The sequence below is a fragment of the Chionomys nivalis genome, chromosome 15 (genome assembly GCF_950005125.1).
Source record: "Chionomys nivalis chromosome 15, mChiNiv1.1, whole genome shotgun sequence".
Lineage (NCBI taxonomy): Eukaryota > Metazoa > Chordata > Mammalia > Rodentia > Cricetidae > Chionomys > Chionomys nivalis.
This window is the reverse complement of record NC_080100.1, coordinates 38,506,508-38,521,364: the sequence shown is the minus strand read 5'-3', so window position 1 is coordinate 38,521,364 and position 14,857 is coordinate 38,506,508. Positions and strand designations below refer to the sequence as shown.

At 38.3% G+C, this 14,857-nt stretch overlaps 1 protein-coding gene across 1 annotated transcript in view; it reads right to left on the bottom strand.

Moving 5' to 3' along the window:
- Positions 1–14,857, bottom strand: part of Zswim6 (zinc finger SWIM-type containing 6) — a 172,573-nt gene that overhangs the window by 55,059 nt on the left and 102,657 nt on the right. The window contains exon 2 of the mRNA XM_057790035.1: positions 14,324–14,680. Within this exon, the coding sequence (XP_057646018.1) occupies positions 14,324–14,680 (357 nt within the window). The remainder of the gene's footprint in view (positions 1–14,323; positions 14,681–14,857) is intronic.

Sequence of the window (14,857 nt, the reverse complement as noted above, 5' to 3'; positions counted from 1 at the left end):
ATTCTGAGAACTGCTGTTCCTCTGTGTTGATTTTCTTGTAGTGTGTTTTGCTAGAAACCCCTCCCCAGGAAGAGTTCTCCTGGGCCTGCTTGGGGAGAGGCTGGCTGTGCTCCGTCACAGCAAAGGGCTGTCAGCTGCAGGGCCCAAAACTCTACGGGAGAAACATAGGGTCTTGCCACAGAAATCCAAGTATTTTCAGTAGACAAGAATTTGAATGAGAGGAAACAAAATCATCTTTGATGGCCTGAATGCTTAGGCAAATTGACCAACACTGAGAAACCCTCTAAGCACTGCAGACTATACTCAATTCGTAATTATTCCAAGCAAAAAGCAACAAATTTTATTAGAATCCGAGTCACTCTTGACTTGAATTAATTAAAAAAAAGTTTTAAAATATATTTTAAAACTGCTTTAAGTTATCATTGATATTTAAACACACACACACACGCATACACATGTTCTTGCCCAAATGGAGAAATAACTAATAAATGTATGAATTTATCCCAATTTTCACAAAGCCTGATTTGGCTTTGAGTCTTTTTGAGTGTTTTGGTATGCTAGTATCAGAATTGCCCTACTTCCTAAGAGCATTATGGGGAAAAAGGAAGGCAATGGAGAAGAAAATGACCTGTGGATAAAATCTACAAAGTCTACACATGAATTCAAAGGTTAAGCATGGTTCTAAGCCTGCATTTGAACTCTAGGGAAATCAATTCAATGAACAGTTTAGAAAGAGTATGCACCTCCAGGCAAACTACTTATGTTTCTCGGGCTTCCATCTTAACTCCAAAACTCTACATATAGGAATAAAAACATTAACCAGGCAATAAAAATTATAAGTCTGCTGATTCACTGTAGAAAATTTTGGTTACTTGGCTATAAGAACAAAAGCAAAGATAACTAGTGGGTGTAAGATTTTACCTGGTATTCTTTACATATCAAGGTATGCATCACATACATTATAGGCCAAAAGATTGCAACAGTGGTAATTATCTCCAAAGTATAGTTGTGCATATTAAGCTTTCATGCTGAGAAGGGATATAATTCTACGGGAAACTGTCTGCCCACCACATGTTAAGACCATGAGTTCAACCAGGTGGCGGTGGCGGATGTCTTTAGTCCCACCACTCCGGAAGCAGAGTTTGAGGTCAGTCTGATCTACAGAGCTAGTACAGAGAAAGACTATCTCAAAATAAATAAATAAATAAATAAATAAATAAATAAATAGACTGTAGATTCAATCTTCAGCATTGTTCACTAGCTAGCTAGTTCAATAACAGATAAATATTTAAAAGTAAACTTTAGAACTGGAGTTTATGTAAATCCCAATTGTTTGTACACTTGACTGTTCTGTGCTTCACTTGGAATCCTATAAAAATGCAAGAGCTATAAAATTTATTTCTTACTTATCAGTGGTCATTTATAATCAAAGACAAGCTTCTAAGCATTTAACTTTGAGAAGGAAATGCACAGAGAAACATAATTCATACATTTATTTGTTTACTATTAATTATCTTGAGTTGGGCAGGAACCAGAATCACTATGTCTATAAATTAAATGCTTTTAAAGCTATAGTGTTCTTTTACTCTTATAATTATAACTGCTATAATATTTCCAGTGTATAATCAATCTTTGACGGTATTTTATTGTCAAAGTTCAATTCTTCAGTTGCAAGCCTTTGAGGAAGGGGGTAGAGAAGCTACTGGGTGGAGGATAGTGACACAGCTAATTGTCTATTGTTCCCAGACAGCTATGTGGAGTCTGATTTACCTTCCACCTAGGCAATGTGACACCAGAGGAAGAAGCAAGGGAGAAACCATGGACATGAAGAACCGCTGTCTAGTGTGAGTCTGCTACTCGGTTTAGTTCTGTTTCATCCCAACATCAAACCCCTATCACAACACTTCCCTAAATTAAAACCTATCAAAATTCCTAGGGCATACTGGATACCTTGGCACCATTTCAGACCTACTCAATCAGACTTTTCTCTTTGAACTAAGAAAGGGGGAAGAACACGGATTCTGTGGTTGGAGAGAATGCTAAGTGTGTTGGCAGGTTGTGGACCTTAATAATAAAGGAAAGTACTAAGGGTCCTGGGGTACCACATGGGCACCTCTCCTGTTCTGAATGAAGCATATTTTAAGACAGTTATTAAAATAACTATCTCACACCATGGAAACTGACCCATGAAGACATGATCACAGTGGGCTCCTACTGTGTTTGGCTCATGCAGGATGAGAAGGTAATTCTTTCTTTTCTAGCTAGGCAGTGGTGGCACACGCCTTTAATTCCAGCATTTGGGAGGCAGAGACAGGAGGATCCCTGAGTTCAAGACCATCCTGGTATACAGAGTAAGTTCCAAGACAGTCAGGGCTACACAGAGAAACCCTTCCTTTAAAAAACACACACACATACATACATACATACATACATACATACATTCTCTTCTCCTACTCTATTGTAACCTGATTCCATAAAACTATCATTTCAAGCATTTATTATTTTTACATTTTTTGAGTGTGTTTGGGCATGTGCAAGTCAGTTCTCTCCAACATGTCAATTCTGAGCTCAAACTCACGTCATCAGACTTGGTGGCAAGTGCCTTACCCACTGAGCCATCTCTCTAGCCTCCAAATAATGCTTTTAGTGATTTAAACTTAGAAGTAATGTTTCTTTTTATTGAAATTATCCAGTTTCCTCTATTTAGACAGAATGCAGGCAGCAGATATACTGCAGCGATAATTGATTTAGTCTGTTTCGAAGGAACCTATGGAAAAATACTATCATAGTTTTAATGCCTGCTGTTTAAGCTAGAAAACATTAAATTGATGGGTACACCTTTCTTACAAACTGAAGGCAAAATCATGTCATCAACCATTGGCTCTGAGTAGAAAGAAGCAAAACAGCAGAGTCTGGCGACTCAAGACTCATAAACATGTCTTTCTTTAGAGCAGAGAGAAAACTACAACATGTCAAAAAATGATAATGTGAACTGAACAGACATGTTCTTTAGGAAAACTTAAAGCTCATACTTGGTGTTTTCATTTTAAGATGGTGTAGACCAATGCTTAGATTTCAGTTTATAGTTTAGTTAACAGTTCAAACAGCAAGGCCTGACCTCAGCTCCCCTACACTCATCTCAAGCAGTGCCTTCTCCAGAAGCTGCTGGGGTGACAGCCTGTTTCCTTAGCTGTGGGGGCTGATGGCAGAGGAGCTTGTGCTCCAACCAATCAGCTTCCTTAAGCCAAGGAAGCATGCAGCACTAGCCAATGGAAGTACCTTGGGTCCTCAAATACAACCCCGTTTCCAGTCTCTCCTCCACCGATTCCCCCTCTCTGAGCAGTACTCATCATTTATTATCGTTTAATTTACTTCAGTCTTCAGGAGTGTATTCATATATCTTTTATAGGTAAAAAGCAATAAAGCATGTGTCCATTTTCTCATGCCCATGAAACATGCAGCATATAAACAGCTTAACAACACTACACAGTAGCGGGTAAGTCATTGTCCATTATTTATCTGATAAAACGTACTAACAATCACTTGGTACACAAAAACAAGTATTTATGCAAAGTTCTCAGCAAGTTTTGTTTTAGAAAGGGCTCTAAGATCTTGCAAGTTTGAGCAACAGTCTGCTCTGTTTATTTCAAACCAGCTTTAAAATGCTGGTTTGTGACCTGGGTCGTGTGGCACACACCTATAGTTCCAGCAATCTAGGAAGCAAGACTTTAAAAACAAAACAAACAAAAAACCAATGGACAAACAAAAAGAATCTGCAAATCTTTTCTTTCATCATTTACTACTGACCCTACAGCTCTACAGATGCAGCTCAACTGCCACATTACAGTGATGGAGATAACAGGACCTAGCAGTGTTTGCTCTCTTGACTTTCCCCGTCAAGTGCCATGGCATGGGTGCCAGAGGTCAGAAGGCAGCCTGTGGGTATTGATTTTCCACCCACACAGGTTCCAGGGATAAAACCCAACTAGTCAGGCTTGGTAGCCTTTGCCCACTGAATCATCTTGCCAGCCCTTTGCTCTCTTCCCAAACTATGGTATGAGTGTTCCAATGAGATGAGGATGAATATCTTTTTACTATTATCATGTATATTGATATAATTTCTTTTCTAAAGCTGTCATAAAAGATGACAAACATTTTAAGAATTAGAGACACATGTTCCACCCAGTCAATCGGGCAATACATGCCAAAGTCAACACTGAGCTCCAGGCCTCTAGTTCTCAAGTTCAATATTCTGTCCTTTGGCCACAATTTGCCAGTGCAGAATGCTACCTCCTTCAGAGTGTGCTCTGAGACTGAGTCTTGCTATGTATATAGACCAGGCTGGCCTCAAAGTTGCAATTCTGCTTCTGCCTCTTTAGGGAACTGAAATTATAGCACACACCATCACACCTAGCTAGAACACCTCCTTTAATAAGAAAAAAGTCACATGACTAGGGGGGAGTTAGTGCTCAAAAGTCAATAAATCTATAGTTAAGAACTTAGCAAAGATGCTTTTTTTAAGACCAGTACTGAAGGTAGAAATTTATTAGGATATAAAGATAAAATCAAAGTTTGCTTAAAAATATAGTTATAATCTCCCTGGTAAGATAGTAGCATCATCAAGTCATATAGGGAATATAATGAAATAAGACCTGACAAGTACTACCATGACCAATGCCCACACCATTGCCTGTGAATGGATGAATCACTGTGTACACATTATGGCAACTGTACACTGGCAATACAGAAATTACTGTGTAAGGAATATGAATGAAATCATTGTTTAATGACTCAGATAAAAGTGTTTTCAAAACTATTTCAAAATAGTAAGAAAAAACAAGAAACAGAATTTTTAAATGGTATGTTTTATTTATTCAAGTTTTCATACTTGTGTACAATGCCTTTTGATCATATCCACTCCCCACTACCTCAATCCATCTCCTGCCAGACTCATGTTCTAATTGTTTTTTATCAAGCTATATATTTTTCTGCACTCCCCTCTGGTGTGGGAAGTCCTTCTGTATATGTGTTGTTTTTATCAGTTAATGAAGAAAAAAAAGCTGTTTTGGCCTGTGATAGGGCAGAATAGAACTAGGCAGGAAAAACTAAACTGAATTCTGGGAGAAAGAAGGCGGAGTCGGTGAGACACCATGTAGCCACCAGAGAAGATGGACATGTCCCAGAACTTGGCCAGTAAGCTACAGCCACGTGGTGATACACAGATTAATAGAAATGGGTTAATTTCAGATGTAAGATAGCTGGAAAGAAGCTTAAGCTACTGGTAAAACAGTGTTTTAAATAATATAGTTTCTGTGTGATTATTTTGCGTCTGAGTAAATGAGCAACCTCTCCCCAACAATTGGCATGCCTTGTGCCAGCTAAATCCATATAAAACATGAGAAAGATTGGAAAGGAATTCTAGACACAAAATAACAGAGTTAAGCACGGCGTAACACCATGGCTCATTTAAGAAAAGTTTTCCTGATTCAGCGGAAGCAGAAAAAAATTGCACAGTTTTGAAACAGCTGCTTCCTGAGCTGTGCTGCCAGCACAAACTCTCACTCTTTCAGGAGGCCCAGCTATGGAACATTTAAATGGGGTCTGTAAGCCGAGTACTACAACTTACTCGTGGCAACACAAACCCACTGTGTGCCTAAAAATGGGGCAATGTACATGGCTCTCAGAGGCAGCGAACATGCTTCTTCAATGTAGGGCGAGGCAGAGCAAACAGAGCCGTGTTGGCCCTAGCTATGCCCGCTTAGCATTTTTTTAAAAATGGGGTGGGGGGGGCTTCTAGTCAGAAAATAATTAAAATTACAGATGCACAATAAAAACAAATTCAGATGGAAAAGACCTCTAAATGGGACACAGTATTGGATAAATGGATATGGTCATGAGAGAGAAAAAAATATAGAAAAAAGTAAAACAAAGTCTTTAAAGAAATAGAGCACAGGCAGTCATAGGTAAAGATAATAAAATGAATATTAAACTTATAGAAAAAGTAACAGAGTAACAAAAATAAAACATGAATAAATGAAATATACACAGAGAATCTGGGTTATGTATATTATTGTATTTCCTTTGAATTTTTTAGGTATAGAGAGACATTTCATTGTATGGGCTGCTAAACTAAACCAACATGCTTCTTTTAAAGGTATCAATCAGGACTAGAGAATTTGGGTTTAAGGATTTGTTGCTTTGGAAAAGATGTCTTCTTTTGACTTCTTTTGAGAACCTGTGAAATCCTTCTAGACTAATGTAGTTTGATGGACCAAGAGCCCCCTGAAAGGTCACCATGAACATTCCTAAAAATTACTTCCCCCAACAAAAAGAAGAAAGCAGTTTGGAGAAAACTATGCCAAAATTCAAAAATATTGTTTATAAATTTTTGTTTACATTTAAAAGGGGATGTGCTATAAAGATTTGCACTGGTATGGATCTTGGTTTATTGACAGAAAATTAAGGCCCATTTTGTTCATGTATATTTCTGCACTTGATTAAGGTATTATGTTTGTGTAACTCATTTAAAATGCAATGTATAATTAAGAAATATATGTTACTATATAATCATCTTATAACAGTCAAGCTTCTGGCCATGTTAATTATGTTTTTAGATATACAGAGATATGTTTCAGTTAGATAGATAATCTTCATATCTTTCAGAAACCTTCAGAATATGGCATTTAAAGTGTTTTAAGATCTTAAAACTTTTTATGACTATGAGAAACATCTGCTCCTGGCAGCACCAATCTACTTCAAGAGGAAGATGGGCATCAAAGAGGCTCCTCATGGAGTTTGTTAGTCATTTGGGAAAGAAACTGCTCTTGCCTGGACTGCTTGATGATATGCTGTATGAACTAAACATGCAGGACCCACAGAAAAAATGACTGCTGAAGTTGCCTAAAGAAGGTGAAACAGGGTTCCTGTTTCATCAAAGAACAGCCAGACATTATGCAGGACACAGAAGAAAGCAACTGATGAACTTTACCATTATAAGGCAAAACAGATCTTTGAATTTCCTGCTTCATGGAAAAGTTTGCTGGATACTATGGGCCAGTAGGTTGAAGATTGGATGACCCCCCATGTTACAGAAGAATTTTGGGTGACTGTTCAGGCAGTGAGATGTCTCTGTCAACTCTAGAGTTTTGGAAGTTGCTTACAATGCACTTCCTGTTTACTTAGGTAATATTATATCCTTCTGGAGTCTTTGATGGGAGTTGAAGAATAGAAAGTTATAATTATAGTTTTCCTTTGTTAAGATCAAAGATAAAGTAAATATAAATATTGTAACTAATTCTTTCTTGATACCTGTTTTGTTATATGTAATTTTACTATGCTCAGGTTAAAACCTTCCTTTTTATTTAAACAAAAAAGGGGAAATGGTGTGGAAAGTCCTTCCGTATATGTTGCTTTTATTGGTTAATGAATAAAGAAGCTGTTTTGGCCTGTAATAAATAGGGTGTGGTAAGACAGAAGAGAGCTGGGCGGGAAAACTAAACCGAATGATGGGAGAAAGAAGGCGGAGTCAGTGAGATGCCATGTAGCCACCAGAAGAGAGAGATGTGCCCCGGAACTTTGCCGTGGTGATACACAGATTAATAGAAATGGGTTAATTTAAGATGTAAGTTAGCTAGAAAGAAGCTTAAGGTATTGGCCAAGCAGTGTTTTAAAGTTTCTATGTGATTACTGTGGGTCTAAGCAGCTGGGAATGAACAAGAAACCTCCGACACACTCCTATCTTCCTCTACTATGGCCCCCATGCTACCAATTTACTCAGGAGAGCTTGTCTTTTTCTACTTTCCATGTAGATTAGATGCATGTATGTCCCCCTTAGTGTCCTCACTGTTGTCTAGGTTCTCTGAGATTGTGAATTGTACGCTGGTTTTTCTTTGTTTCATGCCTAAATGCCACATATGAGTGAGTACACATGATAATTGTCAGAAATTTCTGGGTCTGGGTTACTTCACCCAAAATGTTTTCTAGCTCCATCCATTTACTCGTAAATTTAAAGATGTTGAGTTTTTTTCTGGCTGTGTTGTACTCCATTGTGTAAATGTACCACATTTTCCTTATCCATTCTTTGGTTGAGGGGCATTTAGGTTGTTTCCAGGTTCTTGCTATAACAAACAAAGCTGCTATGAACATAGTTGAGCACATGTCCCTGTGGTATCCTTTGGGTATGAACCCAAAAGTGGTATTGTTGGGTCTTGAGGAAGGTTGTTTCCTAATTTTCTGAGAAATTGTCATACTGATATCCAAAGGGGCTGTACCAGCTTGCATTCCCACCAGCAATGGAGAAGTGTTCTCTTTACCCCTCAACCTCTCCAATATAAGTTGTCATCAGTGTTTTTGATCTTGACCAATCTTACAGGTATATGATGGAATCTCAGAGTTGTTTTGATTTGCATTTCTCTGATGACTAAGGTTATTGAACATTTTCCTTAAGTGTATTTCAGCCATTTTAGATTCCTCTGTTCAGAGTTCTCTATTTAGGACTGTATCCCATTTTTTAATGGATTATTTGTTCTTTTGATGACTGATTTCTTGAGTTTTTTATATATTTTAGAGATCAGCTCTCTGTTTCACGTGGGGTTGGTGAGGATCTTTTCCCTTTCTGTAAGCTACCATTGTTTTCTTACTGACCATGTCCTTTGCTTTACAGAAGCTTCTCAGTTTCAGGAGGTCTCATTTATTCACTGTTTCTCTCAGTGTTGTGCTACTGGGGTTATATTTAGGAAGTGGTCTCCTGTGCCAATGCGTTCAAGTGTACTTCCCACTTTCTCTTCTATGAGGTTCAGTGTGGTTGGCTTTATGTTGAAGTCTTTGGTCCATCTGGACTTGAGTTTTGTGCATGGCAATAGATATGCATCTATTTTCATTATTCAACGTGTTGCTATCCAGTTATGCCAGCACCATTTGTTGAATATGTTTTTTTTCCAATTTATATTTTTTGCTTCTTTGTCAAAAACCAGGTGTTTGTAGGTGTGTGGATTGTATGTGAGTCTTTGATTCAGCTTCATTAATCCTCCTGTCTGTTTTTATGTCAATACCAGGCTATTTTCAGTTCTGCAGCTCTATAGTAGAGTTTGAAGTCAGGGATTATGATGCTTCCAGAAATTCCTTTATTGTAAAGGATTGTCTTGCCTATTCTGGGTTTTTTTGTTTTTCCATATGAAATTGAGTACTGTTCTTTAGAGGTCTGTGAAGAATTCTGTTGAGATTTTGATGGGCATTGTATTGAATCTGTAGATTGCTTTTGGTAAGATTGCCATTTTTGCAATGCTAATTCTACCTACTCAAGGGCATGGGAGATCTTTCCATTTTCTGGAGTCTTCTTCCAAAGAAACAGATTTTAAGAAGCATCAAGTAAATTCACAAGAAACAGAGAAAAATTCAAAAATTCTGTTACTTTAGCTGGGTTGTGGTGGCACATGCCTTTAATTCTAACACTAGGAGGCAGAGACAGGGGGATCTCTGTGAGTTCAAGGCTAGCCTTGTCGACAGAGCAAGTTCCAGGACTGGCTCCAAAGATACAAGAAACCCTGTCTCAAAAAATAAAACAAAAGATTAATTTAAGTTGAATCATACTTTCTTTCAAAAAGGACACAAATAAGTTAAGCCATGTTATCATAAAACTGGTCAAAATAATTTAGTCTAAATTCTATATTGACCCTATTTCTCTCTCAGTTAAAAGTGATACTTCCCCTTAGAGAAAAATTAAATCACCCCAATATTTAAGGCATTTTTCTCAAATGAAAAATATAAGCACAAAACCATACAAAAAGTACTGTTTTGAAAAAATATTTAATTTGAAAAGAGAGTGTTTTATGTACAGATGTTTGAAGGCAGGTGAGACCACGTGGTCAAATAATTTTTAATTCCACCCTCTACCAAGTCATTAATCTAACAGCTAAAGTTAGGGCCTCCAGGGAATACATTTCCCATTTCATCATATAAGGCTGTGGCCTGTTCTTACCTTCTTGAACACTGTCACATTAGAGAGAAAGGCGGTAGACAGCTTGGGTAAATGGCCCACTTCCAGGCCCAAACTGGGGAGAAATTAAATAGCTGGTATTACAAACCACTCGGTTCTCTTCTCTCAAGAGCTCTTCTCGTACAAAATTCTGTGAAAATTAGATTCCAAGCAAACCTCACTGTTCTTCCTAGTTCCCTTAAACACAACCTCAAAAATTCTGAAAGAAGTGACATGTGAACACATTCCTACAAGTAATGATAGTTTATAAGACTTCAGTCGGAACACACTTTCAATATGGTAATAAACTAAAAGAACTTTTTAGATAAGAAAACTAGGGAGCTGTTAACCTTCAAAGCAAGATAAATACATCAAATATATAGTTATTGATGGTTAAACTAAAACCGAGAGAACAAAGTGACTTTAATAGGTTATTTGAATTAAGGAAAAAGAAAACAGAAAAAGGGAACTACATCCTATGTGTCAATGTCCACTGAACACTAATAAAAAGCCCTAAATCAGTGGTTCTCAACCTTCCTAATTCTGCGACCCTTTAATACAGTTCCTCATGTTGTGGTGACCCACCTACCTCCAGCTACAAAATTATTTCAGTGCTACTTCATAAACTATAATTTTGCTACTGTAATGAATTGGATCATAATGTAATCTGAGAGGTAGGATATCTGATATACAATCACTGTGAAAGGACTGTTCGGCCCAAAGAGGGGGTGCCTCACAGGTTGAGAACCACTACCCTAAATGGGCAGGCTCTTGGGTGATCTGAATTTTCAGCAGCAAGGGACAGAAAGAGGCCGCTATAGGTCGGAAGCCTACTTGAGAAGCTCTTGAATGCAAGTGTTTTCTGTGGGTCGCAGGTGGTTCTGCAGCACAGTTGTGCACATGCCTGCCATTTAGCAGTGTCGGCCTCTTCCGGGTAAAATGCTTCCCACACCAAATAACAGCCACTTAAACAAAGCAGAGCCTGACATGGGGAGTGCCAGAAGAAACGTGACTGCGAATTTGCCTCTGACATAAAAACCACAGGCACAGTACCGGAGACATCTGAAGGAATGTTCCTAAGCAGCTCTATTGTAAACACGGCCCAGCATCGGTGGAGTGGACAGATAAACAGTGCCATTCTCTGGCAGTCTCACACCCAGAATACATCAAAGCAATGTGTTGTCGTCTGGTAATCACCAGCCACTGTGGCTACAGACTTGTAGGGTGATAGGGTGTTGGGGAATATTATTTTAAGGTGTGTGACTTTTGTTCCTGAGGTATTTGTTTAATTCTGTGAAGCTGTGTTACAGTGTGTCTCAAAAACACACGATGGTCCTAATAAAGAGCTGAATGGCCAATGGCTAAGCAGAAGCAAGGATAGGTGGGGCTGGCAGGCAGAGAGGATAAATAGGAGAACCTAGGAAGAAGAGGAGCAAGAGAACAAGGAGGAGGATGTCAGCGGCCAGCCAGCCAGTCACCCAGCCAGCTACGAAGTAAGAAGGAAAGTAAGACATAAAGAAGAGGGAAAAAACCCAGAGGCAAATGGTAGTTGGGATAATTAGTTAAGAATAGCTGGCAAGCAACAAGCTAAGCTAAGGCCAGGCTTTTATAACTAAGAATAAGCCTCTGTGTGTAATTTATTTGGGAGCTGGGCCCCTCAAAAAGAGTAGAGTAAAACTTCACAATAATTGGGGGTGTTGTAAGTATGAAACAGACACCAAATTTCAGTCTTCACATAAAAATATAAACTTCCCCAAATGATAAGAAATATCTTGCCAAACTACACAAACACACGCACGCACACCCTTCACACTATCACTGGCACCTAAAACATTTTGAACTACTGGTACTGTTTGTCATTTGACAACTTATCCTGACAGTATAAAATCACACTGATTCATTAAGAAGGAAATACTGAAATCTACTTACAAAATAATATTAAAAACCTAAAGTAAGTATGAAAGTGATCTAAAAATAACCATATTTTTGTTGAATATTTGAAAAAACAAATCAGAAAATGGAATTAAAATTAATTTTGCTTTTTATTTTTAAATTGTTCCTATTGGGGCACACTGTATTTCTATTAAACAGGGAAGCATAAAAAAATACCAACAAACAAATCACAGGCACACCAAACAACACAGGTAAATTCTACTATTAAGACTTTAAGTGAGATGTATGGAAACCATACTGTGTGGTATATAGAGTTGAAAAACAGATCAAGCTAAGCCAGCATTTATGATGTTAAAAATGCCACCACCACCAAGGAAATGATTACAATACAAATCTGGGGAGCCTGTTGGGGAAGGGCATGGAGACCGGACAAGTACTCAGAACTGGCTACTGCTTGGCCTACAAGCTGGTCTGCTGTATTTGCTAACTGTATTCTGACTTCATTACAGACTGCCATCTCAGTTTTAAAATGCCATACTGGGGCTTTCCATAAACATTTCTATTTGTGCCATGGCATCGAAAAAAACTCACAAAAGTGAAAGAATAAGGTTGAATGACTTCCTATAACTCAAAAGAATAAAACTAAATACATTTTAATAACATCAGGACCCTGTGCTGCTTAGCCAAGATTGTGACATCTCAATGTATTTTTTATTGTTGTTTTTATTCTTTCTTTTATTGATTTTCATTGAGCTCTCCATTTTTCTCTCCTCCCCTCCTTGCCTCTCCCTTGCCCTTCAACCCTCTCCCAAGGTCCCCATGCTCCCAATTTACTCATGATATCTTATCTTTTTCTACTTCCCATTGTTGTCTAGCTTTTCTGGGATTGTGATTTGTAGACTGTTTTTCTTTGCTTTATGTTTAAAAACCACTTATGAGTGAGGACAAATGATAATTGTCTTCCTTTGTCTGGGTTACATCACTCAAAATGGTGTTTTTTTAAATCCATTCATCTGCTTGCAAATTTCAAAGTGTCGTTATTTTTTTCTGCTGTGTAGTACTCCATTGTGTAAATATACCACATTTTCCTTATTCATTCTTTGGTCAAAGGGCATTTAGGTTGTTTCCTGGTTCTGGCTATGACAAACAATACTGCTAAGAACATAGCTGAGCACATGTCCTTGTGGCACTACTGAGCATCTTTTGAATATATACCAAAAGTGGTGTTACTGGGTCTTGAGAAAGGAATATTTCCTAATTTCTGAGAAATCACCACACTGATATTCAAAGGGGCTGTACCAGCTTGCATTCCCACTAGCAATGCAGAAGTGTTCCCTTTACCCCACAACCTCTCCAGCATAAGTTGTCATTAGTGTTTTTTATCTTGGCCATTCTTACAGGTTTAAGATGGGATCACCTCACACCTCAATGTATTTCTAATTACAAAACTATTTCCAAATGTTTTAGAAGCACAAACAACTTGTGTTGAGGCCAGAAAACCTTAGGTGACAACACCCAAGTTGCTATGCACCAGATTTGTTTGTTCTGTGTGTGGGTTTCTTTGCTTGTGAGACAGGGTCTCCCATTGATCTGAAATTAGGTAGGTTGGACAGCAAGCCCTAAGGATCTTACCGTATTTGCCTCCCCAAAGTGCCAACTTCAAGCATCATGCCTGACTTTTTAAACATGGACTCTCGAAACATGGACTACTCGGGTCTTGTTGTTAGCAAAGTAAGTACTTTTAGTGAACAAGCCATACACCCCCAATCTAGTATTACTTGTATTTTATTAGTATAATACATAGAAAAATGTTGCTGGATATTTCTGAATAGTTCCATATATTCTTTTGAGCTAATTTCAAAGAAAAACTGTTTTTATTAAAGCTACATTTATAATAAACTCTTAAGTTGTAATAGTTTTCTAAAGTTTATTTTCTTTTATAAGGTACTACTTAAGAAGCTTCCAGCACTGGAAAGTAAAGTTTTTAAAGTCCAACACACACATATTCATGTGCTAAAGCCTATAAAAATAAATAACAAGTGTTCTATTAAGCACTAGTATTAAATGAAATGTTACTAAACTAAATGAAGTGTAAGAATCAAGTTTTTAACAAAGTAGATTTTTCTGAGCACAAAACCTTCTACTTCAGATGTGGCATGACATGCATGCAATCACATGGGAGAGGGGAAGCTGGGCGGGAAGCTGAGGGGGGACAAATCTGAGTTCAAGGCCAGCCCGACCCACACCTAACAAGATGCCATTGGCTAGCTCTCCCTAAAAGGGGCTAGCCTTCTAGCATAAAATCCTTTAAAGAAATGCTGTAGGATACAAAGCCAAGCTAATCTCTCTACCAAAGAGTATTACTGATGACTTATTTTTCATGCTTAATTCATTTTATGCATAATTGAACTGATAAATGAAAAATAATTCAGAGAAAATTGACACTGTCATACTCACCATGAACTTGGTTGATTTCTGAATTCTGGGAAAGAATTTCATCTGCTAGCTTCTGAGCAGTTGGCAAGACTTCGGTGTGGTGCACTGTGATCAAATACTGAACAAACTTCTGCAGCTGGTCTCTGTTCATCTGGAAGAGAGTCTCTGAGATGGGAAGGTGCAGTTTGACCTGATCTGGCTTGCGGATGCGGTATAAAGACAATGCCACAACATGGGCACAGTAAAATATGTCCTTGTTTCCACAGCTGCAGGTCACTGAGGTAATCTTGCAACGATCAAAGCTGATGGCCACATTGCAAATGGTTTCTGGCTCCGACTGTACTGCAGGTTCCGTGACTGTGCCACTCAAGTGGAAACCTAGGAGACAAGACAGGGAAGGTTCAGCTTCTGCACAAAGACGCTAAGGGAAGTCCCAACTCTCGCAAACAGGTGGCTCTGGACAGCACAGCAGGGCAAAGAAGAGGTGGAAACAGGCAAGCCAGCATTAAGTACTGGCTTCTCTACCGAGGATGAGAGACAAAGGATGGTCAACAG